The following is a 26,804-nucleotide window of genomic DNA, read 5'->3' as shown; positions in this document are numbered from 1 at the left end:
TTTCTACCTGCTTTTCTGATGAACCGGCGTGATCAGTGTGTAATGTTTAATACAAGAAATGCAGTTTGAAATAAACCCAAAATATGGACCTAAGCACTAACAGAGGGGCTGGACATGAAGTCGTTGTCAGGGCCAGACCTAACCAATGCGGCGCCCGAGGCGAGATTTTATATGTTGCCCCCCTTCATTAATTTTTAACATTGCCCTTAATTCCAAAGACTACGTCAGGCAATTTCAAATATAAAATGGAACACATTCATTATTTCACGACTGTTTTGTTACTGTCAAACAAATCAAGCGAGCGACTTGCTGCTGCAGTAAAAAATGTATTGGACAAGCTGAAATAATTTTAACGGGTGCATCAATTTCCATACTTTTTTTATGTAAATCCAACAGACTTTTTTATTATTTATTTTATTTCAGTACTTTCATTTGCACTAATATTATTATAAAAAATTGAATCTATGTGAACCGTTCCATGTTCAGTTAGTCGTCATGTTGTCAATTTGTGCCGCTTCCCCACTTGAAAGAGATTCATTCAACCGAATCTGATTTTCTGAACACTGCCTGAGATCTGCAATGTAAATCCAGCCTTTGGGAGCAAATCCAAACTCACCTAGGAGCTCTATAAAATAATATTATAATTTGGTTCTGATCCAAATGTGATTGTTCAGACTGCCATTATAGCTTTCTATGTAATCTGCACTGATGGATTTCAAATTACACTGTGCACATACTATGGCGTCGCTTCTTCCTGCAGGGCACCCGGAGTTTGATCTTTCTAATGGGATGCCTATTAAAGAACCAAGACGACCCTATTATAAAGTGATATCCAGCCCTATTATGCAAATATCGTTGAACCGTACACAGGTTTTCTCAGTAATGAATGTGCCAGCAGTTTGTCAATGGGTGATATGTGATTAATGTGAGGTGGTACCGCTAACTGGATCAATTTCTCTAGAGGGTGAGCGTGCAGGGAGGGGGTGTGATCTTCGATGGGGAATAATTACACATACTCTGAATGTGTCACTCGGGTGGGGGGGTTATGGTGAGGTGGGAGGGGGGCGTTTTGCCCAAGTGACAGATCACAATAGCAGAAGGAGGACTCGACTTTACTCCTGACAATGAAGATGACCAGCGTTAGAGGCAGCATTACATGTATGACCCAGAACTTGCATCCTTCTGGCAGATCCCAAGCTCCTCATTATTGCAAACGCTTACCTTGATGTCCTATAATCCTGTAATTTGGCTCCCTGGCCGTTCGCTGCCGGTACCACAAGAAGTATCTGACAGCCTTCTTCCATTTTCGTTGTGGCATGGCAATTCAGTGGGGCGGATAGGGGGGACTGGCGGGGGTGCTGTCAGCGGGATACAAAGGGTGCAGAGACAGAGTCATAAATCTTCCCCAAAACTCAATGCAGCAAATACATGAGGAGGCTTTACGATGACAAGTAGCGTCGAAGATCTCACCATGCTTTAGTCTTCCTCTACCTCCTCTTTCTTCTTTAAGCACTAAACATGCAATCTCCTCCGTGGTTTGGCAGTTAAATATTGACATCCTGAATGTGTGACGTCTTTATGGTTTGGGGAGTGTGTGCATTCATGTGGTCACACAATCGTAAGGCATTTAAGATAAAAGAGCAGGCATTTGGTTGCAAGTTATTTGAAATTATTGGACTCGCGTAGATGAGCATGGCCTAGGGAAGATTTACACTGCAGGCTTGAGCCAACGCAGTTATATTTAAGTGATCTAAATCTAAAAAGATAGCATGGAAAACCAGAAACAAAGTAAAATATAAATACAGGTATAGGCAAATAATACAAAATGGCCTGCTTAAGGGTGTCCAGCTCAGATTCTGATTTTCATTCGGAGCGGACAACAAAGGATATACTACTCAATTCTGCTTCCACTGAACTCAGAGTCGTGTCACTTCAACCATAGGTGTAAAAATAAACAATTTTTTCTATAATATGCAGCCACATCATTTCCCTTCGCCAATGCTTTTGCATTGGCAAAAGTAGACATGGGTATTCCGTCCCACTCCGTACATAAAATGGGCGTCCGTCCAGGATGGAGGATGAGATGGCTTTTTCAAAGAGGATGCACTAAGCAAAGAGGGAGAGAGATGGCGACTCGGTAAAAAGACTGAAGCAATGTGTGAAGAAGCAATTGCGAGCCAAAAGGAACATTTGAAGTTATGTTTAAATTGAGCAAAGGGATGAAGTGCAATAAATACAGCCATCTCTATCGTGCGACCCCTGTCCAGGAAGGAAGCTCTTTAAAAGCACAAGGACGGACGGGGACGCAGGATGGTTATGAATAAGCACCAAGGGAAAATAACAGAAGGGTGTCCAGGTCGCGGACGGAGGACAGATCGACAAAATAAGATGAAGTGCCCAGCTCTTCTCTTTCTAGTATGTAGCAATTCAAAGTGATATCAAAGGGCGGCAATAAAACAGAAGCTTCCTGGTGGCTCATTGGTCGATCAGATTCATCATTGGCACAAAGTAAATAATAACATTCCATACATGGCAAGCAATAACAAATATCCATGCACAAATGGTAGCCTGCCTTGGGACCGAGGTTTCACTTTGGACAGGATCTACTCACATTCCATTTTCTGGCAGTGCTCTCTTCCTGAACAAAACTCTCCTGTTATTCTCCTTCATTTTTGTTAATTCTATGTAACATGGGCTTACCACAATGCACCGAAGCTGATTTGAGTAGTATCATCAAGGAGTGGAAATATATGAGTGCCTGTCAAGAAAATACTTTTTTTTTTTTACTGTAGTGAATGTGATGCAACACTTTTTCTCTACAACGCAGGAGGAATTCTAGGTCAAAATGACCTCTCGCACTTTTAACGGTACTTGACTCGCCTTCACCTTTCTATTCACCATATCCTCCCACTGTCTTCCTTTTGTCTGCTTTTTCAAAGACAATTTTCTCTTCCTGCATCTCACTCAAACCCTCAAGGCATTTTCTGGCAAACGATTAAAGCGCACTCCTCCTCACTGCGCACTGCCTTGTCTGCATCTTCAACGCTAAATACACAAACACATCCTTTCCGAACGTCGCTTTGCAAAACTGTATTTGACTTTTCACAAGACATAATGCAAGCGCATTTACACACGAGAAGAACAAATCCCAGGGGAAAAGAACGTGTTCGTGGAAGTGGCAAGATAGAAGCAATCAAGACACCGGGCACATATTTACATCCCCTTGTCTTGTCCTCTCTCTCCCACTCTGACTCTGCCTCGATCTCCCCCACCCATGCCACTCTGCATGAGACACAGATCCCTCGCTCACACTTGATACAGAGCTGTGAGGAGCAGAAGAAGCAGGGTGGCAGTCGAGGAGAGGCAGAAGCCGAAGAAAAATAGGAGTGCACAGTTTTGGAGAGGGAAGTAGTTGTGAGATGCCTCGGAGAAACAGCTACTCCCACAAAGACCTGAAGGTAAGCCTGACACACATGGCTGATGAGAACAGTATCACCGCATTCGTTGATGAGATCTGATTTGCATGTTGGCTTATATTGCACAGCCAACATCCCCATGCGGAGTCGCTTGCCAAATGAAAAGTGTACATCACTTGGGGAGAAAACTGTGGATGAGGTAGTTTGGGATAGATATTCTACATCAAGAGCAGAGAGAGGAATTAAAGCGACAAATATGGATGAAAGCAAGAAGCCATCTGACACCTCCAGAGAGAAGAAAAAGTGGCTGGATTAGCCTCCTCCATCAGCGCTCAATCTAATCACATCATCACATCTTGCTCTCCTCGTGTTTTATCGCCGGTGTGACTGCGGTGATGCGTACATCAGCCAGCGCAGTGCATCTGCGTGTCCTCGTGGTTGGCGGGGGCAGGGTGATGATAAGGGTTTCGGCGATGCAAAAACATAGAAAGAAGCTCGATGGTCAAACCCCTTGTTCACCGGGTGCTGCTCTCGAGTTGCGCTCAGAGCAATGCAGGAGCTTGCAGCGTGAACGTGACTCTGCGTTACAGTACGCGCTTGAGGAGGAGGAGGAGAGAGTAGGGACCACGGACACACAGCACGTTTTTGCTTTTACTGTAGCTATTCGATGGGAGCAGGAGATAAAACGGTGGATGTGATGGTTGTGATATCTGCTGGCGGTGTTTTCATGAATATTGTAGGCTACACCAAACCATTGACTGAAAATCATGTATGCTGATTCCCTTGGAACGAGTATCTCGACCACACACCTCCAGGAACTCTCTTGAATACACATCCGGAAAGTAGTTGCTTTAAAACTTTTATGGCGATGCAGTGGGCTGAGTGGCCGTATTAATCAAGTACAGCTCCCCCGTAGCATTAGTCCGCCCGCTATTGTCTCATCGGGGAATTTAAAGCCAGGCGTCTAGGCAATGTACCGAATCAATCATCATTTTTTAATGTCTCTCCTCAGGGGATTTAAAAAAAAAAAGAAAAGCGAGGCGTCATTGGTCTCTTCGAAAGGCAGGGCAAGTTCAAACGGACTGATTTGAAAATACAGCAACAAAGCCTTAGACACTTCTCACGAGCTTTTTACCAGCATAATCTTTAATGAGCCTGCTCACAGTTGTTTGGCTATTTCAAGTGCGCTGGGGGAAGTGTGAACAGCAAAGACGTAATGGTTTCTGATAGAAGGCCTTTTGACCTTATTGTCTGCACATCATTGTAACCGCAACTCAGCGCTCCTCTCCTGCTAGGCTTTTATCTACGGCCAGATCTCCCTGATAAATGGGCAAAAGTGGGCACAAGCTTGTTCATTAGGAGACTCTCCAAAGTCATTGTTAAGTGGATCCGTTTAGAAAGTCAGAGTTGGATGTGTCAAGAGGACATCGGGGGAAAGCCAACTTCAAAGGAAGTTGACATTTGTTTGCACGGCAGCCATGTATATATCTCACAGGCTTATCCTGGAATAAAATGTATGCAGTAGGTGGGGTACACCCTGAACTGGTTGCCAACCAATCACGGGGCACTCATAGACGAAGATCCATCCACACTCACAACCACACCTGAGGCCAATCAGTGTTCCATTTGCTTACCATGCGTGTTAGCTCACAAACAGATGTACGGCGTTTCACATCAAAAGGAAAAGAACGGGTAGCAAATACAATCAAGTCAGTAATACAAAAATCGTAGTGCACTTCTGAGCCCATTTGAAGTCCGTTGCTGACCACAGCACAGTCTGTCAGACGAATGTGGAAAAAGACGATAGTGTGCAATGTTGATGAGTTCCCTGCTCGGAATTAAATATGATATATTTTGTAGAGACAGCATTCTTAATGAAAACAGACTCTGATAGACGTCTACTCTCTACTGACTTGGTCTTTGGTTTCTAAAGATTGTGCCTCCATGTGATTTCTAACAGAAATCCCCTTTTCTTTATTGCCGAAAACCATTACCATTTTGTTTTGGTGTCTCTGAAGGCAATTCTGATTCATTCAGTTGTCATTTTTTTCTAGACAGTGACACAATGCATTCATTGCAACGGTGTCACTTAGGGAATATGATAAATCCAGTACAGCTGTGTGTCAGTATATTTTAATCAATTGTATCAAATGCTGCGCCATCTTGTTCTATTTGTGTGCAGCTTAACACCTAAATGCAACTTCACCATGTTTACTTTGAACTCCGGGCAGCACTAATTGATTCGAGTCTGTAGAGCTCCGAGTCCTACTGTGTTAATATTCAATAAGCATATAAAACAAAATAAAAGCTGCCTTGCCTTAAACCACAGTTTTACTAGTACATGAACATGAGTATGTTAAGAAGTCTAAATCATCCCGAACTGGACTATAAAGTTGCCATAAAATAGCGACAATATAATGTATGTGACCGCGTATTGGTCTTTGAATAACAGTGTATAATTCAAATTTGGTAGCCGAATATTAATGCAAACGTGGTGCTTGATGCCACATGAATATATTAAGCAGTCTAAAATTGCTTATATAATTCGATCACCCCATAGAAAAAAAAACAGTCATAAATCAACCAATGCAAATTCAACTGCACCTACGACTCCAAGGATCAAGATTTATAGCGCGGCCCACTCAGTGATTCACCAAAGCCTCACTAAGCTATATATTTCTGCTTTGGTACAGTGCAGCATGTGCGAAGCCATCCTTCACCTTTTGACTGATATTTCAGCTATGGCCTTTTTGCACTCCATTTTGTTTTTTGACGTTACACACATACACGCTGGAGATGCAAACTGACATCAGTGCACTTTGCTGGCTCTTGGGAATTGCTTCTAAGCTGTATTTGCAAAATAGTACAATGAGTAGAAATGGGTCACCATTCATAATGCAGATACTCAAAAATGCAGCAATGTTTGTGGTCTTCAAGGCTCATGTGCACGGAAGTAGTGAGTAGGTTTACCTTAAAGATTATAGCCTACACTCTATTGGCTTTTCTATGACATGGTCATTCTGGTATGTAATTAATATTGACACGTTTCCAGGGTCAAACTTAGGTACTTCAGTATTCGTAGTAGGTGGTCAATTGGAGTTCCAACTGTGCCAAACCAATTTAGTAATCCAATGCTGGTACCTCATTGGCTCATTGCCACATTTTAAATAAGGAATCACTCCAAAACTAGCTTGTTGAGCTCTATACATTGTGGTTGAGATGCATGACTCATTATTTCCAATAATAATAATGATAATGATGATAATAATAATAATAATAATAATAATGATAATTATAATGATAATGATAATAATAATAATGATAATAATAATAATGATAAAAGTAATGATAATGATAATAATAATAATAAAAGTAATGATAATAATTATTATTATTATTATTGAGAGTTGACTGGTTCAAATCCTACTTGTGATCTTTTTAGACTTTTATTCTCCCACTCCCACTTGTTCTAGCCACACACCTGTCGTCATGGTGATGTGTTATCAAGGCTAGAATAATAGTGGTAGTTGATTTTCTTTTCAATGCTGTTGAAAAGACTGGTATGAAGGAGTTGTTGAATTTTTACCACAATGTGTTTTTGTGTTTTAATTGAAAGATTTGAATATGCAAACCTACTTCCTTTTCTTTCTTAAGTTGACACTGTATGTGAGCATGCCTCTGACAAACAGTGAACAGAGAAGTTTAACAAAGACAGACCATTTAAAACAGAGGCGAGTCGAGCTTTTAGCTGTGATATGCAGTACAAAGTGGCTTATGACCCCGAAGGAGAGTCTTCATTAATCGATCTGATTCTTATCTGTGAGCCGCAGGTTACTGGATGTGAGATTAAACACTACTGGAACATTTAGTCCTGAGGCCAATGGGGATAAGACTTCTTTTATCTGACTTGTGGGTTTTAATAGTGGTGGATTCTTTGTCTAATTCATGAGTACGGCTTTTGTTCAGATGGTCAGACACTAGTCGAGATGCTTTGGATGTCTATTCGATAAATATTCAGGTTGTGCCTGTTTAGCCGAGCCCAGCTGAGGATTCCTGCATCCACACAGTGTCAACATATGTAATTGTAGAGAAGCAAACCAAAATACCTCGATGTGAAATCCAGATTATTGCAGAACGAGGACAAATCAGCATCACTCATAAAAGGAGTCTCTTTCTAATTCATGCAAATTGTACTGTTAATCACTGCGGTGTCATTAAGACGTGGGAAGAGAGCACGTACAATTCTTTCTACACAAGAGAGGGTTTTGTACCTTTTGTGGTGCAGGTTTTATGCAAGCATCGGGTGAGCGTGAGCGTCTTTCACCCAGGGGAAATACTTTCCCATACATTTGCAGCTCATTAACACAGATGAAAGGAAGAAACAGAGGATGGCTAACAAGGCAACATTGATTTTCTTGATATTTTATAATCTTTTGTTGATTGACTTTCTTGAAATTATAGCACAACTTGCCTTGCAGCTACATCAAATGGAGTGAAAATGTTAAATTACAAGAATACAGTTTAGTCCTATTTATATAAGATTCATCAGAACTATCAATCTTTATAGTCAATAATTAAATTATGATCTTACAGGAATATTGTGTGCATGTTTGTGTTACAGCGAGCTTTGTGGCTTTTTTGTTGTGCCCAGTCTCATTGTTGCATGCAATTCTCTATAATAGTTTTTATTGTTGCAGGTTTTATCACACGATGTGAAGTCCAGTGCATAAATGCCACTGGCCACTCTTTGTGAAAATATAGTATACTATAAAAATATAGGATATAAGGACAAACTGAACAACTGCCATTATTTTTTTTTTCACAGTTCTTATTCAGCGGTTTTCCTTTGCTTTGCCATCATTCTCTCCAGCTATGAGGTGTCCGTAGTAGCTCAACTGTATGACCTGGATGACAGAAAATCTATTACACCAGCAGCAGATTAGAATCATTTGAGAGTTTGAAGAGTGTTGCAGCTTGGCTCCCGGAGGTGTTGCGCTTTGAAACCATGCAAGTTTTGAATAACACTGAAGGCGTACTACCAATTGCGGTTGAGTGAAACACAGCTTAGACTGTTCGACAACTGTTCTTGGCTTGAATATGTAAAAGGTGTCCGGACATTAAGGTAGAGGTTGACCGAGGGATGCAGAAAGAACGAGAGAGAGAGACAGTGAGAGAGTTTGACATATCATTAGGGAAATTGTTCTCCAGTCAGTGAGAGAGGGGTGTCTCGATGCAGCAGTGTCACTCCGGAGAAGGTCATCCACGAGAAGGGTAAAACTTGATACACTCGGCTCGCTATCGGACATAATGGGAAAACGGGAAGGGAGGGTTGGTATGAAGTTTGTGGATGCGACTGGATGAGCGTATCAGTGTTAGTCCGGCCTGGAGCCAAACTTGCTAGGGACGTTTTTAGTCATTTGACCTGCCCGACCTCAAAGTGTCACAAGTGAACAAAGATAGGGATGAAGTCCTTGCTATTTTATGGGCCCATCAAGGCCAGGGACATGATCGTGACAATACCAGTAGCAATAAATCATCGCTGTTACTGCAAGGAAAGCGGCCTCCGTGCAGACAACACAAGATAAGCTTTGACATTTAGTTGTGGTATCTTTTAGAGATGTGCGGATCGATACTGAAATATCACTATTAGATCTTTATTCAGCAAAATTTATACTCAAATCAAAATACGGACATCCTTGATATTTGAGTTGTTGGAGATAATGTATTTTCATAAATCGGAACGCAGTAGTAAGAAACTAAGCCATTGAGATCTAGTCTCAGTGATATGCGGTTGGTGGGAACTACTTTTTCTTCTGGCCGGCTGAAGTGCGGCGGAGCGCGCTGCTCAGTTATAGCAGGGTTATCTCAATCATGGGTGGTGTTATTTTAACTGAATAGAAACACTTGCGAATCACCTCAAGTTATACCACATCACAAAATATGTGGCATTTATGATGAGGCGGACTGAAGAGGACACTCAGAAAGTACTGTTAAACACTGTTGCTGTTGTTTAAATTAAATATGGTTATGAAATGAGTAAAAAAGAAAAAAAAAAGCAATTGCGTGACTCAAAATAAAACAATCAATAATAATAACATATTTCTTGTGTCAACTGTTCTTGATAAATCTATGTATTGTTTTGTAATCAGACAAATTTGGTTCATTTGCACATAGTATCGGTATCGGATCGGTATCACTCATAATAGCTTGAATTTTTAATCGCTATCGGATCAGAAAGAAAATTGGCACAACTCAGTTAATGTCTACAGTTGTTGAACTTGTTCAACTTCCCCCATTTTCTACGGCTGCAATACTTAACGGTGACACTTAAAGTATATGGATGAGCAACCAGGAATGTCGCATTCTGAACTGCTGGAAGTGATATTGGTGACTGCAACGTTCTACTTAATGATGGAAAAATTAAGCTTCAAATTCGCTCCGTGAACCATTTGTTGTATTTTGGAGTCCTGTAGATGGAACTGTTGGTTTAAATAAAGGGTTTAAAAAAAATGGCAAGTCAGTGTGCTTTCAGCCCAATGTTGAACAGAGAGTGCCATCTGCTGGAGTCCAAAAATACTACAACTGTTTCATAAAGCAGATTTGAAGCTTCATTTACCCATCATAGTTCGACCGCTATTGGTGCTTAGTGTCGGTTATTATGAAAGCACGGCAATATGTATGACCTCTGCTAACTGAAGCTCAGGTTACTGAGGAGGACTTTAACTACACTAGCAGTCGTCTTTTAACATTTGGTCTTTCTTTTCATATGGACTTAAATGCTAGTGATATTGTAACTGTTACTTGTGGACTTGCGAGGTGCACATCAACTGTGAGCAGTATTGCTTGGACGGCAGAGTATTCAACAACATGCTTTCGCTCAAAGCATTTTATTATTTCCACCTAGTGTATTCAATGTATTGACCAACACAGCGCTTACTGACTATGAAATAGTCTGTACAGTGTGTTCTTCATCTGTGGTGCCTACGACATGAACGCAAAGTAAGAAATCATGTCTGGATTTATAACAAGAGCTTCGACATCATTGTTGACGGTGCGTTTGATTGTTCTGAGTTGAATAAAGTCATTGTCAGGACAAAACCTCAATTGTCTGTGGTTTCAAAAAGTTGTGAACCAGCCTAGGCAACACTTGTGGGCCATTCTATGACCTTGCTCATTGAGTTGCGTTAACTTTGTGTCATGGTCACTTCAAGGTACTGCCAGTGTTTAGCAAATACATTCATAGGCTGACCTATTTTGCTTATGACCATGTCTTTGACTTTATTGCTGTTGATGTGTATCCACCACAGCAACACACCGTGCAATAATAAAGGCCTAACCCTTCATGTTACTTTGAAGCACAGCTGATATAATACTCCTGTTATCAACACAAACACTATTCGGCAAAAGCGTCCAGTCACTTTCCTGGTAACAAGATAAATGCTTGTTACCCTCTTAAACCACCAAGATAAAACACCTACCATTCAGGATTGCCGAGTCTACTGTGAGCCGCAATGAATCTCATTGACGCTTTCGTATAAGTCCGTGATTCACAAACCTTCATGGAGCCATGCGGAATTCATGGCAGAAGCAAAAAAAACGACTCCGAAACAGAATCCTGTTCATGTATTCAGTGAGAATTGAACTTTGTGTGTTTCCCGCACATGCTGTCTGTCCCCCTGCTCAGATGCCTGTCACGTCACTCTGCCCTTTGCTTTGGACCATCAATGTCAACACTACATTCCTGTGTGGGCCTGATTTGTGATGTGTTCCTCTCACTTTTACTCTCCCGCCTGCTGCTTGCCTCTCCTTTGCTGGTCAGTGATCAAATTGATTGATTGATGCTAGCTGCCGATGACAAGGAAATGTCATATGTCATCAGCTCATGAATCAGCCAGAATATGTCATTTAACCGTATTTTTTTTCAGCGCTGTTGATTAAAGAGCACTGGGAATCCCTCGCTCTTTTGGTGAATTAACAGTCGCTGATTTTCAAACAACACCCAGGGGCTCTCTAAATTAATTGCCTCGTGTAGCTTGAAAGGTTTAACAGGATTACTACAAAAACGGGGCTTCTCACATGAGCTATTATGTCTCGACACCTTTACAAAAAGCACAAATGCACGACTGCTTCTTCGCTTGCATGAATGCGACCAGTGAGAAGAATTCATACATGTTCCCATTCCCAGAAACAATGCCAATAACACATCCTTGGGCACAAACTACATGCCATATTTTCTAAAAAGTGGCCTTTAATCAGATGATGTGCGTCAATTGACAAGGCCACTCTTCAAATAGAAGCATCCAATTTTTACCTAGTGGAAATCCATCTCGTATTTACGTTTACATTTCCACAAGGTACAGTTCACACACTGTGCATGTTCCAAATCTAAACTGGGTGATGTATACTTATATGGAATTTATTAAAAAAAATAAAGCTCTCTTGTTAACAATTAAACATTAATGGTGAAACGTTATATTTTTGTTTTATATATACCGTATATATGCACATGTATATGCTATAAGTAACGGAAAAAATAGTGGACATAGTTTGGAGACTGCGATGAGAAGCTAAATCAAGCATCATTTGAAAACGGAATTGAAACAAAGAAACGAATAGGAACTGGAATCTTTCAACTTTAGACGATGCCCGACCCTATTTTACGTTAAGTTTTTTTTTCTTGGTCATTCATATCTCTTGTAGTGACTCCTACATTTCAATGAATTTCCATAAATACTGTACTATACTATATTACTAATAATAATGTTTAATACTCCCATTTGGAGCATGAATACTTGTACCTGAAAGGTAACGGTTGATAAATCACTGTAAATGAAGCAAAAAAAAAAAAAAAAAGATTGGCTAGTTGAAATTCTTATTGTTTCAAATCTTGGTGATGCCCCTTTTCATTTACATTACATATCAGCATGCTCATGCAAATGAGCAGCACTCCCACTGGTCTGATTTGGCTGACTGTTCAGGCAGGTCCGTTTGTCAAAATGCAACAGTGCAGAAAAAAGTAGGAATACGTTCTGCCTTGAACTGCAGCACATTATCGATAAATTGAAAGTCGAGCTCCTGCATTAGTAATAAACACCTTCCTTACTAGATTCCTGTTATACCTTGCAATTAAGTTAACAAATGTCTCAGGCTTACTTTTAGGCAAATGTGGTAGACACGTGCTATTATGGTCATTTCTTGAACATAAAACCGGTTACACCCTAAAATTCAAACCATCGAGGCGGGTTTGCGTTCTAATAGTCACTGCCAGTATTGACATGTTGACAAATTAAGGAAATGTACACACCATGAGAAAAATAATTTGCCATTTCAACTCCAAAAGTACATTGTTATTGTAAACATAGCTGTGTCTGGACAAATCTTGCAGATTTATTGTTCTATGGTTTAATAAAGGGCACCTCCATCCGGGCTATAACGGCAACATTTCTCCATGTCCTTTAGGTTTTAAGCTTCAGTTGAGGATGGCGGGAGATTCCAGAATCTTCATGGACCACAACATGGAGATAGGTGTCACGCCTGCGCAGGTAAAACTAAAGTGCCAAACCGACTCATGCAATGGTCTATTTTGTCGATTAGTCACATCAGAGAGAAGATGATATCAAGAGAGATAAGCAAGAAGAGAGAGGAGATAAAGAATACAACATGGTGCAAGATCTAGCGTGGAGTTTTGAGGAGTTTGGGGATAAGAACCCGACTGGTGAGAAAGCGGATAAATGCGCGTGCAGATGACAGATTACAAAGTGTAACTGAAGCAGTTTCTCGAATTCAAATGGGTGGCATTTGCTCAGCAGTGGAGATTGGGAACTGATTGCAACCTGTCCTTCCTTCCCCGAACGTGGTCAGTAAAGCTCACTAAGAGAAAACATCACCCACTTACCACTGTAGTGTAGAGAGGACTAATGAATTTGTGTTAGGGCCGTCACCCGCTGGGACTGTATTGACTACGGAGGCCAAAGATTGGGTGGCGCCGTTTGTGACAGCTTCATTAATCACTCTGTTAGCTCAAGTCTGATGGGCTTTTTTATTTTGTCGTTCATTTCAAGCTGCGTAAAATATAAAAACAAATCCGAATCTTCACCAACACTATCCAAAAGTGGATGGGGAATTTAATTTGATAGGTCTGAGCGCAGTTGACTACAAAGAAGTCATCAGACATTGAACAGGGATGGCGCTACACCGGGGTAAAGGGGTGCGGTCATCCTGCCAAAAATCTGTGTGGTTAAGCCACTCCAGCACTTTATTTGATAGTCTAAAATATATTCACAAATTTTTTTCTCACTCTCCTATGTGTCGGTCAAGCACCCTTTTAGTCCCGTAAGAGAAAAAAACGAAACTTGCAGGGCTTAGAATTTTCACGGAGGTTGTTTACTGTAGGTACATTATGAACTCCGACATCAGAACTACAAGTCTGCAGAGAAGTCAGTGCAATACACAAAGAGCGGTGGATCACATCAATGTCCAACTCAGTAAAGGCGACAGGTGCTGTTTTCGTGACTCAACACAACATATTGAATTTGTCAATTCATATTGGAAGTGTCAGTTGCCAACATGTCCTTGGTCTGTTTGAAAGACGCCGTCATCCTCCATTAGCATCATCTCATTTGTGAACACGTCCAAAAATGGTGAATTTGGATTTTGACAGTCACTGACTTCATACCAGGGTGTGTTATAAATTAGACAAAATGATTTTTGGGAGGTGACTTTAAAGCAGGTCATTTCATAAGAGAACAATAAAATGGATCACTCTTTGTGGTGGGTGCAATCAGTGTCTTTGAGAGAGCTGGAGGATGTTCAGTTGTTCCGATGCACTTGCCAGAATCCCAGGTGTGAAGAGAGAGCACATAGGGGAGAGAGAGGGAGGCAGAGAACAGCAGTGGAGCCAGATTGTCCTTGGGTTTTATCTGGGGGTTCTTCTCCTTGCTCCTGGTATGCACTGATCGAATATATTGACACTACTAAGCAACACGAAACAAGATTTTGCTACTGGGCTCATCCTACTACTGGGAGGTGTCGTCTTTAAATATATCCGTGATTTTCACCTTTTTCTGATCCACAAATATAGCATTTATTTACAAACAATGTCATGATAAACGTTTGAAAATCTTGAATATATTTGTGGATCTGAAAAAAGGGTAGTTGTGTGAATAATTTTGAGACTGATCCCTCTCCATAATGCTCGTGCCTGGTGGGTTTTCTTCGGGTACTCTGGCTTCCTTATCATATTCTAAAAACATGTATGGGAGATTAATTAAAGATTCTAATTCGTTTGTGGGTGTGAATGCGCCATGGAATTCGCTGTTTGCTTCTCATCCTAAGGTCAGCTGGGACAAGCTCCGACACACCCGTGACTCTAGCGCGGATAAACGAAAAAAAAAAAAAAAATCCTGTTAAAAATATCGCCTCCTTGTTTCATGATTATATCTATCGATAAAATGTTAAAATTGGTTATGGACGTTGAAAAGTAGGGAAACTCACTCTCTGCCTCTTATCTGCCCTCTCCATATAGGTGAAGAAGCTTCCTAAACACTTACGGGAGGCACAGATATCAACAGAGCGAACGCACCTGATATCTGACCCCGCCAAGAAACCACGTCAGCGATATGTGCAAAAGGACGGCAAATGTAATGTTCATCATGGAAACGTGCAAGAGACCTACCGTTACCTCAGTGACTTGTTCACAACACTCGTCGACCTCCGCTGGCGTCTTAGTCTCTTTATTTTCACCCTAGTCTACGTCGTCAACTGGCTTTTCTTTGGTTTCCTGTGGTGGCTGATCGCGCTCATCCGTGGGGATCTGTTGCATGCAGATGAAGAGGGCTGGACCCCCTGCGTGGAGAACCTCAACAGTTTTGTCTCTGCTTTCCTCTTCTCCATTGAAACTGAGACCACAATTGGGTACGGCTATCGTGTTATCACAGAAAAATGCCCGGAAGGTATCATACTGCTTTTGGTGCAGGCCATACTGGGTTCCATTGTGAACGCCATGATGGTGGGCTGCATGTTTGTCAAGATCTCACAGCCAAAGAACCGTGCCGAGACCCTCATGTTCTCGCACAACGCTGTCATATCGGTGCGAGACAACAAGATGTGCCTGATGTTTCGGGTGGGGGACCTGAGGAATTCTCACATTGTGGAGGCCTCGATCCGAGCAAAGCTTATCCGCTCACAGCAGACCAAGGAGGGGGAGTTCATTCCGCTCAACCAAACTGACATCAACATCGGCTTTGACACGGGAGATGATCGCCTGTTCCTGGTGTCGCCACTCATCATCTCACATGAGATCAATGAAAAGAGCCCCTTCTGGGAGATGTCCATGGCGCAAATGGAGAAGGAGGAATTCGAGATTGTGGTCATCCTCGAAGGCATGGTGGAAGCCACAGGTATGAAGCTGAAACAGAAACTGTTGGGTTGTTATAAATTCCTTGACAATTCCGTATTCTCAAAATATACATTTTTAGAAATAATATTGGAATAGATGCATCGACAGACATGACTTAGGCCCATTCTCATTACGTCACCTTAAGCCTTTATCTCTGTCTTCTCACTCCCCTCTTTACCTTGTTTGGGGAGGGGGAAGGCAAAGGGTGGAAAAATAATCCCCCTAGGAAATGGGAACACACTAGCTCCGCGACATCATCACTTCGGTTGTGTCGTAAGCAGATGCGACATTACTTCCTAATAATAACGACATGACATTATTGATTACGCAACGAAACAATGAGAAACGGATGCCAAACAATTCAAAAGCAGCCTAGCCTCGATGCTATTAGCCCAGACTGCGGGCCAGTGAGCGATAAGTAACGATTTTTAAAATGTGGCTAATTACAATAATCTACAAATATTTCATGAAATCTCGAGTGTTATTTGTATGAATTATTGGCATTCAGAAGCAACAGTACTGTGTGACTCAGCTCCTAGGATAGTTGTTTCGTACGAGGGCCATCTCTACAGAGTGTTTCAACCCACAACTCTAAACACTTAATTGTGTTTGTGACCCTAAGGGTGTTTGTGACCCTACCTCTAAAGTTTACGGAAAATTAGGACACGTCTTGTTTGTCGTGCACGTGGATTTAAAGGTCGGGTGACAAGACGAGATGTTAGGGGTGGCAATGGAATTTGACTTTTGCAGTCTGGTGCAGTTGTCCCAAACCTCAGGTACTTGCCCCAGTACCTTACCGATAGAGGGGGAAAAAAAATTGTTTCCATGTCCCAATGTGCGATCATCACACTCAACCCCATGCCTCTTGGCAATTACTTTCTGATTGGGAATATAGATCAGCACCCCAACTCGTTGATGAATGGTTGACAAAAAATCTGGACTACTGTTCACTGTCAAAAAAAAAAGACTGGGCGCCATTGCGCTACTGGGCTATAGCGACCAAATGAAATGTAATATTTGAGTATTTCACGAAGCTAACACAATTCGACAGAGCTGCTGGTGGTAATCTATCCAAAACTACATTTTAAAGTAAATGTCATTTAAGGATAAGAATCTCCCACACCATCTTACACGCTTCCACCCGCGTTTCCACTGTAGCTACTTCAAGGAAGTCTTTGATGTGGATATTTTAAAAAATGAGAGAAGTTTATCGACCCACACTGCTGGTCTTTGTTTTGGGTACATGCCAAGCCCTTCAAAATAGCTTCAGGCTGGTTATTTAGACGGACGGGAACGGGTAGTTCTGTAAAAGTTCCAAAAATCCTCCCATTACCAGACACAAGCTCAGAATTTACGACATTTTACTGAAAACCTGTCAAAATTGTATTAAGATAGTCTCGACCCTAAATCTTCCAAACATCTTATTTATGGGATTAAAATGGTGGCCCATAGCTATCTGTTAATCATCCACTCTAATGAGCTTCCCATCTGTTTTGTCTGAAGCCGGTATTGTGATTTGCATTCGCTCTTTCTTGGCCACTGTTGAATTAGCGATTATGATTTTGAATAAATGTACAGAATAGCTAATTGTGAGCCGCATTAAACATGGTACTAATGTATGTTCTTGGACACAGTTAGCGTCTGTAAATGAGACACATTGACTGATTAGGCAGGTTTACGCTCCTGGACAAAGATGTACAAAGCACAACGCTCCCTGGTGCGATCAGGCATGGCTTTGCATGCATCTGAACATTTCCGCTCTATTTCACATTTGATTTTTATATTTATTTTCTTTCCCAAAGCACCAGTAGTCATCATGCTTCCTGATCACACTACATGGATACTTGACTCAGGCGTTAAATCACCCCTCGCTTCACTAGCACAAGCCGCTGCAATGTTCAGGGGTGACTGTCGTCACTGTCCTTGTCCACCGGGCAACTAGCCAATCTGGCCATTGCCTATAGCACAACCCCCACCACCATGCACAATGTCCCCCTGGGACTTCTGAATCTGAATGCAAGCTTACGCCTGAGTAATGCAAGTTATCTTAATTTTATAATTTGTCATCATATGCCGGTAGCGTTAGTGAAGGTACTCCGTTTTGGTTTGACAAGCTCACCGCCGAATGCCAGTTTGGTTAACATTGACAAAGAACTACTCCACTGAGTCACCAATATACGTATCACCACCACAGTGACACACCAGACAACTATGTTTACAAAGCAGTGATAAGAGTTTGCTGGCTCTTTGCTATGAAATAGTGGGTGAGCATATGTGCCAGGGACATGTGGACACTGCCCCAAGCTATTGACGTAATACTGGACCAGCAAAAAGGCGAGGCTAGTTTGACACCAGTTTTGTAAGATCCAAGTCCAAATAAAGAGATATGAAAGCCTTCCTCAAACTGAGATGTGTCCCTTTGCCCCCAGGTGAAAAAAGGGGATTGTAATGGTAGTTATCTCATCAAATAGACCGTTTGGACATTATTGCTAACCAAAACAGCAGCACATTATTGAAGTGTCTGTGAAAGTCTCTCAGATTAACTAAAGTGTAAAATCTTATCTTTCACAGTCACAAATTAAAAAAAAAAAAATAAACCTAAACTATTTTGTCACCCAGTCTGCCCTAGTCCACAAGGTTCACTTAACATAAATTGCTTTATAATGTCAATGATTTTGAGTGTTAACCGTCCTAAAACAGCAAAGCAGCCCCCTACAAGATCTCAGTGACAAGACAGTTAAATCTCTTAGTTACAAGATTTTCAAAAAAAAAATGCCTCAAAGATTCATTGATATCATTTACTTTTTTCATTTTTTTGTACACATACAGATGTACGCATCAAAATACACTTATACGTCTCCGGCGTAACCAGATAATAGCTGACTGCAGATAGCATAACAATCCACTCTTACCCTCTAAAGCGGATGTGTTTGTTATACAAGTATTCTGGTTATTATTTTGGCAACTTCAAATTCAGCTGAGCAAACATCTTGGTGATTATGTTACAGTTATTATCATTTTCTGTGTCAGAAAGGTCCTGTCGTGTGTCTCCATGTTGCTGACAACAAACCTTGTTTTCATTGTAGAACGTTCCCTGACGACAGTCCTTTCATGACAGTTTTGTCATCTCTATCCCTTGTAATATTTAGATATCAAATAAGAAGTGTTTTGTGCAACACAATCTAATGCAGGAGATCTCGTAAATATTATTAGTCACTCGTTCTTCTTCTGACATACTCGCATCTTAGCCAATAAAGAAAGAGTTCTGTCAACTGCAGTCTACTCCATATGTCTACTCCATATATATATATATATATATATATATATATATATATATATATATATATATATATAAATTAATTAAAATGTGGAAATAATAAAGACTCTCATTTAATGGCACGAAATGTAGTTTGCTCAGTTTGAGCTGCCGAAGACGTGCTGTGGCCCATGACATCACGCTACAAGTCAGACGATTTGTATTTTGATTGCAAACAGCCAATCAGAATGACCACTGTTTTACATACCTCAATTGATTGCGCTAAATTAATTAACTCGTTCACAGAGAGTCAAGGAACTCTGATTGTGACGATTGCTTCATTCCGTAGTTTACGTAATTTTGTGATCATGTGATTAAATTTGTCTTAATTTTTAACACGTGACTAGGCGAGCTAACTGTAGTAATATTACAAAAAAAACTGATAGTAACTCATTTTATTTCTGCCAAAAAGTAATATATTACCTTAATGCCTTACTTTGTAACGTGTTACCCCCACCACTGTATTCAGTAAATTTCAACATTTCCTTTAAAGTGCCCTTCCATTGTGAATTATCTTTTTATTGCTCACAACACGCTCGAAGCCGCAACACACTGACAAATAGTCAACATGGTAAGAACATGACATGACGAAGAATGGAAAGCCCTGACAGACATAAACACAAGGACAAATACTTCCACGAGTAACAAAGCTTAGTCAGCCAGTCTTTAGCGTATATGGAAAGCCTCGAGGGGAAACACGGGGGCAAACTATAAGGAACGAAAGAACGCAGAAAAAAAAACACGTGCATCTGACCTCTGCTGTTCAAACACTTGACATGAATATGAAATGTTAACTAACACTTATTAGGAGAATCATCATGGAGACTTCATCTGCGGACAGTGTTGGTAATTAGCGTTGACCTCCACACAAGCACAGGTGGCTGTCGTAGGAGAAAAATAATATTCAAAATTGCTTCATCCCATTAGGCGAACATGAATAATAACCAGGAAGTGGCTCACCGAAATGGAGCCCCTTTAATTATAGTATTAAGCACTCTTTTATGGTTCTTCTTTAATGGGTTAAAAGGTCTCCCTTGAAAGGGTGCTCCTATATACCACAATCCTGGAGGGGAGGTAGATTACTCTAATGCGTTTCAATTACTGTTGTTATTGATTTCACCCCAGTGACCTTACAGAGTATTTAATAGACAGGGATCCAGTGGAACCTCTAAAGTCCAACGCAAGGCATTGTGGGCATTACTCATAGGAAAGGAAATAGAAAGAGTTAATCACTTCCAGGGTTAAATGTCAGTATTATAACACCTTTATTAACGCTACTGCTAGTTTTAACCGCTGTTGACATGTTTGTAATTCAGAGGAAAGTCATTTGACATAAGGACTAAAACACTGGAATAAATTACATTTTCTTGTCGTGTTACTATTTTTGTTATTTTTTTGAATAGTCAGGACAGGACGGTATCCTTTTTTACGTGTTGGTGCATTCTATTCTTGATTCTGCGGTCATTTTGATATTTTTAATGTCTTGAGTATAATAAAGCAGAGCGCAAAACACGCTTGGGGAAATGTACCCTTTTTGTTAGACTAAAAAAAAAAAAATCATTATTGATTTTAGAAATTCTCTTGGTGTTATGTTTTTATTGTCAAATTTAAGGTTCTCCAAACGGCGGTGTGCCCTAATGACGAAAAAACGTGTCCTTTTATCTATTTTTGCGAAATTCAGCGAAGCACTTTATTTTACCTACCGAAGGATCAGCAAAATATTTAAACATCAGCAAGAAATAAGAAACTATATAAGTACTCCCATGGTTAAGAACAGCAACATTTTCATGAAAAAAACAAAAAAACAAACAAAGACTGACTTTCATAATTCTGTCACAAAAAAAACAACAAATATTTGACAAGTTAAAAATATAAACTAGGCCGTCACGATCCAGAGGGAATTAAAAAAGAAAGGCCTATGAGCACCTCCTTGTGCAGCAACAAAAGACAACCGCATCAGTCGGAATCAACTGTACCTCTATTTTTAAACACATCGAATGCACGCTATTTATCACAGACAGAAACAGTGTGAGCAAATTCCGTGCAGTGTTTTTGGTTGAAAGGATTAATGCACTGACAGCACTTTCACCTTTGGAGGAATAGCAGAATCCGTCAAGAAAATTGAAACTCGTAAAAAGCCAGCTCAAAAACTTGGGTGAGATACTGAAGACAATTTGGTGCTCTTGCTTTCGTACAGCGCGTTCAATTCCTAGCAATTTCAGGAAGACACAGTCTGTTTAAAATTGTCACAAAGAGCATTAAGAGGGTCGATATAAGTGCATTGGATAAAATCCTTCTAAAATCCACTCGTTTTTTTGCACAGTAATGACTACACATTTTACTAAAACTGCTTCTGAGGTGAGATTGGTAGAGCTGACTACGTTTCACAATAGGTAATCATGCCAACAGCAATATTTAAGTGATTTTAAGTATTTAATAATTACCGCAATGGAATTACTACAACTGTTAGTTTGACAGATGCAGCGCAAGATGAATTTTCTGTATGCAGCGTATCAGCATGACAAATTTACTGACGTCTCTCTCCCCTTTTCTGTTCATCTCTCTGTGTGTGTTTGTCTCGCTGTCCACTTTCGACATCTTTTTTGTTCCTTTGTTCATACCTTTAATGTGTGTGTGGATGAAAATGCCTGCCTGGACCCGGACTAGGGATGACGTGTCAAGCGAGGAGTTCCTATCTGGACACGGAGGTGCTTTGGGGTCATCGCTTCACACCGGTTCTCTCCCTGGAGAAGGGCTTCTACGAGGTCGATTACAACAACTTCCACGACGTCTATGAGACCAACACCCCCTCGTGCAGCGCCAGGGAAATGGCGGCGAAGCTTCGGGATGGGCCGCTATTGCCTCAGTTGTCACTGCTGAGCCCAGAACCAAAAATGCATACTTTTGGCCTGTCTGATTTGGACCCACTAAGCCAGAATGAGGACAAGAAGGAGAGAGAATCAGGAGGTGACAAAGGAGAGACTAACGGCTCAGCGGCTACTTTGGAGGAGACGCCCTTTGCCGATGGACTGCCTGGCTGATCAGGCAAAAATGAACTCAAGAAGACTGGACAGTGTTATATTTAATTTAGTCATTGGCCAGCTTGTTACATTGCAAGGTTTGGAGAAACACAACTCTGTTCTCCAGCCACTAAACCATGCAATACTCCTCGACAGTACTAGAGTGTCAATCTAGAATATAGATTGCTTCTTAGACAAGTACTGTAAGTACCAACACCCATCTATAACCTCACTTAAAAGTTGGTGGAACCGATTGTCTTTTTATAATCCTATAATCATATCCACTTACAACTATTGCAGCTTACAGCGGGGTACACACAAAGATGACATGACAAGACAATATAGCATTATATTGTTAGAATTGTGCGCGGTGTACTAATAACTAGTGATGGGAAAATGAAGCTTCGAATTCGCTTCATGAACCAGTTGTTGTATTTTTTTGTGTCCTGTAGATGGCACTGTTGGTTTAAATAAAGGGTTTAAAAAATGGCAAGTCAGTGTGCTTTCAGCCCAATGTTGAACAGAGAGTGCCATCTACTGGAGTCCAAAAATACTACAACTGGTTCATGCAGCAGATTTGAAGCTTCATTTACTCCTCACTACTAATAACACAGAACACCGCAAACGTAATCTTTCCTCAGACAATCAGAGTCTTGTACCGCAAACCAGAAGTCCCAAGCGAGCAAATGGGACTTCACATAGAACCCCAGCTGATCTGTAAGAGGCAGAAATCTACAGCAGGGTATTCAGACTGCTGGGAAATCAAAAACAAGCAGCAGCAGCAGCAGCAGCAAGGCTACCTGTTAAAAATTCTTGCCACAACTTCTCCATTGCTATTTCTTTAGTGGTAAGATTTGGATAACACTCGACTCAATGAGTTGATCCTCCAATTCTCAAGTCCTCTCACTGTGAGCTTTGCATCTCTTGCCATTGCTGTTCGTTTATTTTCATGTGCTCACTTCATGATTGGTGATCGTTTTATGACACTTACACAGTTCCAGAGCCCAATTTCCTATCGACACCACGCGACAGGATTTTATCATGAATATTGGGGAAGGGAAAGTCACTTTTAACACTCTTCAAACCACAAGATGCATGGTCAGGGTAATCATCAGACATCAGATGATTGGGTCTTTGCTGGCTTTGGTCGGAATGGGAAAAATCAGCCTCAGACTCAGGATAATCTTTATGTGTGTGCCCTGCTTAAGTTTAATAAGAATTGGATGAGAAAGTTGAGCTGAAACCAGCAGTCAAGGCAGATTGCTCTGTTCTGACAGCTATGATCTCATTTGAAAGAGGATTCATTCCGACACATGCTATTTTATGAGGATGGAAGGAAATACTTTCCTCCGTCTTTATCTTGCTTCACTAAGCTGGCATACGGTATCTAAGGCTAATAGTTTACTTGTAGCAAAATATAGACCGCGATTCAAATGCAACCTGTAATCAACCAATATGCAGTTTTCTTTTCTGAAACCCCGTCCTTTGGCTATATCTTCATATTCATATGACTCACTCTCGCACACAGGGAGCTTTTGCCCCAAAAGAAACCAGCTTGTACCTCCTCCTATGCTCATTTTCAGGGTAATTAGCTGCAGAAGAGGCTGGTGAACGAAGACGGTATTGTGTGGCTGTTTCATTTCCAGTAACCCCCTGCCGAGGGCTCCCCCAACAATTGTGAAGTGTCATTTAATTCATAGCAGTGGTAAATAGAAAATGGGTATCAGTCAACGTTCATTTGGAAATTGACAAAGACAAAATGTTACAGAAGTCAAACCAATTGTTTTATATGCAACGAATCGTGTAGTGGTCAAGACAACATCAACTAAGACCCACGTCAAGACCAAGACCGTCTTTGAGGACATGAAACCAGGTCAATACCAAGGCTGTCTCAGCCTGAGCTGGTAAAAGAACAAAACAAGATGGATTATATTTCATGTTTGCAGGATTCCAGAAAACGGTGGTCATTCATAGTGTAGTTTTTGATGCGGCTGACTTCCAGGAAGCCAGTGTGGAATCGATTTGCGCTCAGTGACTGCAGGTGTGGATGTGACTGTGAAGGCTCATGTCTGTGCTTTGCGAGTTATTGTTGACCATCCGTGTGTCCTTTTGTCCATTGACCTTGGATAACCGGCAGCTACCAGTGATGCTGAACCGGATAAGTTGTGGAAAACGGTTAGATGGAAGGTCGTTTGAGCATCTGAAAATCAGCTCATAAAACATATTCCTGGTTCAATATCCAATGACAGTCACATTTAAAAACAAATCGTACAATGAATCGGTTTTGGTCTTGACTGGCCTTGAAAATAAATCCAGAGACCTCTTTTTCTCTTAATTGGTTTTTAGACCAATCCTGAGACCAAGACGGTCTTTAGCATGACATCACCATCTTGGAATAAACATGATAATAATTACTAACACTGTATTACACAGTACTGTGCAAAAGTCTTAGTTCACCACTGGTTTTCTGATTTTTTTTTTGCCTTTTCTTGAGAAAATAAATATTTGCTAGGATTTATGCAAAACTCAAAATTCGTATATTTTTTTTGTTTGTTTTTTGTATTCGACCAAACTTTGCCAAGGCTTGGTGCATTGAGGAATAAGCCATAACATTTCAGTCCACCCATTAACGCATCACGAATTGTATTAGCACCGCCCATCGTTTGGTCACCATCCAAGAACTATGAAAAGGCTTTTCTGACAAACTGATGGATTGTTTTCACTTCTTCTTAAAAAGTACGTATTTTACCGAGTGACATTCAAGACACATATTGTCATGATAGGATTGTTAAAACAACAAAGCTAATGGTGGCCTTGACTTTTGCGTAGTAACACAGGAAATGTCATCTTCACAAAAAGCAACTCTTGGTGATGATAGATTTGACGAACGTCGATTAAACGGATCTAAAATCCAACCGGTTACTGCTGGCTGATGCATGTTGGTTCTTGGTAGAAGTGGCTCTTGATTTTATATGAAATGTATTTTTCAAAAGGTATGTGAAATGTTGACTGAGTCACATTATGAAAAGGAACGATCCCGTGTGTGTCGATGAAATATTTATTCATAAGGGAGTCTACCTGCATACAGCCGATAATGGAACATGTTCTCTGTCTCATCTCCATCATCTGGGATATTTGCCTTCTTCATTATGACTCCCACTGGTCCTCACCATATTACTTGAAGTGTTCTTTGTCGTTCTCCATTTTCAGCCTCCACTTGTTTCCCAAACTGCCCTTTGTCTTCTGTTTAACGGCCCTTATGTGCGGTTTTGGAAGCATACGCGTGCTTCTGAGTCGACCATGGCAGACAGTAGTTAATTGACTTGCATGAGGTGACCCCTATGTCCTTTACTTCTAAATACATTTAATACAGTGAACGATACAGGGTATTTTCTAGGCATGCAAAAGATTAAATTTCTACAATATAAAGACATTTTAATATCCAACTGTCAATGACGAAATTATAGATCCCTAATTGTTTAAAATGCTCAACTTTCCTGTTTCACAGATGCTTCAATATATTTATTTTCACTGCATCTGACTATGTAGCCCATTTGCTAAATGATAGGTTTGTTGTTAGAGAGCCATCATCTTTCATTGCAGGAATGTCATCTGTTTTATGTGTTCTCATGGGAATAAACATAATACAGCCAAAAGAACAGAACATGTTCTTGGGAATGTGTTCACGCATGAATGAGCAGGGCAGCATTATTTGTGTGTGATTTATTTTCTGTGCTGATAAGTATGCCAAACCAGGACCAGAAATGACCTTAGTTTAGAAGAGTGTGACTTGGCATTTTGCAGTAACAAATTGAGGGAGCTGCAATTTGAATATGTAGATACATGAAAACTAAATTAGTGGCGCATGACTTGATGAAAACACGTTTCAATTATCAGTGCAGCACATCTCGGCAAATGCCTCCTAAATGCTTTTAACTAGCACAAAATAATAACACAGTGTACAATAATCACAAAGCATTTGAAAAAATAAAATAATTAAAAAAAAAAAGCAAAACAAAAGTAGAAAGTTGATTGTTTGATGCATCTCAAATAACGCCTAGTGAGGTACATTGACGGCTATATGCCAATGATGGACATTTTGACAGCTCAGTCCAAATGAATGGAATATGACATTTTTCTATATGACAATTTTAGATTAGTTTTAGGTTCCATTTTATTCCAATTTCATTTTACTGACATGAAAAAAAACGTGTGAACACACTTCAGCAGGAACATTTTCTGAAACTAACAATCTGTTGGATTCCCAACGATTAAATAGGCAATGCAAAATACAGCAGGATCCCTGAGTCAGCTTTGTGTGTGACAGTAAATGCAAAAAAAGTTGGCAGAGCGATTAATGCTGCCAAAGAACTATCGCCTAGCGACAAGAAACTCTACGCCAGGCAGATTTAACAAGCACATTACAGAAGTAGAAACAGGAACATGATGTTACATTCAGTAGGGAAGGTGTGTGTGTGTGTGTCGGGAGGGGGGTTTATGCGGTCCAAATTCACAGAATCCCTGCAGTGTGCTGTCAAGGCTATTCCTGTCTGGGCTATTAAATTTCGGAATCCAGAATGTCAGCTCCTGATTCAAAATTGAATAATGTACGATGATGAATAAATGCATCCTTCAAATGGTGTATTGAAATGTTT

The 26,804-nt window shown here is 40.7% G+C and overlaps 1 protein-coding gene across 1 annotated transcript; it reads left to right on the top strand.

Moving 5' to 3' along the window:
- Window positions 1–3,083: 3,083 nt before the first annotated feature.
- Window positions 3,084–26,649, top strand: kcnj5 (potassium inwardly rectifying channel subfamily J member 5). Its single transcript, XM_088300376.1, has 4 exons — window positions 3,084–3,458; window positions 12,876–12,958; window positions 14,941–15,814; window positions 21,797–26,649. Exons 2-4 carry the CDS (start codon window positions 12,896–12,898, stop codon window positions 22,168–22,170), a joined length of 1,311 nt encoding a protein of 436 aa, XP_088156502.1. The 5' UTR covers window positions 3,084–3,458; window positions 12,876–12,895; the 3' UTR covers window positions 22,171–26,649.
- The last annotated feature ends 155 nt before the right edge of the window (window positions 26,650–26,804 follow it).

The sequence above is a fragment of the Idiotropiscis lumnitzeri genome, chromosome 7 (genome assembly GCF_059441095.1).
Source record: "Idiotropiscis lumnitzeri isolate Australia: NSW breed Sydney's pygmy pipehorse chromosome 7, RoL_Ilum_1.0, whole genome shotgun sequence".
Lineage (NCBI taxonomy): Eukaryota > Metazoa > Chordata > Actinopteri > Syngnathiformes > Syngnathidae > Idiotropiscis > Idiotropiscis lumnitzeri.
The sequence above is the reverse complement of the archived record's forward strand: the minus strand, read 5'-3'. Positions and strand labels throughout refer to the sequence as shown.

Bases quoted from the DNA above. Each gene is read 5' to 3' on its own strand.
- kcnj5 (XM_088300376.1), top strand. From the start codon at position 12,896: ATGGCGGGAGATTCCAGAATCTTCATGGACCACAACATGGAGATAGGT. The intron at 12,959-14,940 runs GTAAAACTAAAG...CTCTCCATATAG, and splicing joins TAGGTGTCACGCCTGCGCAG to GTGAAGAAGCTTCCTAAACA. The intron at 15,815-21,796 runs GTATGAAGCTGA...GACCCGGACTAG, and splicing joins AGGCATGGTGGAAGCCACAG to GGATGACGTGTCAAGCGAGG.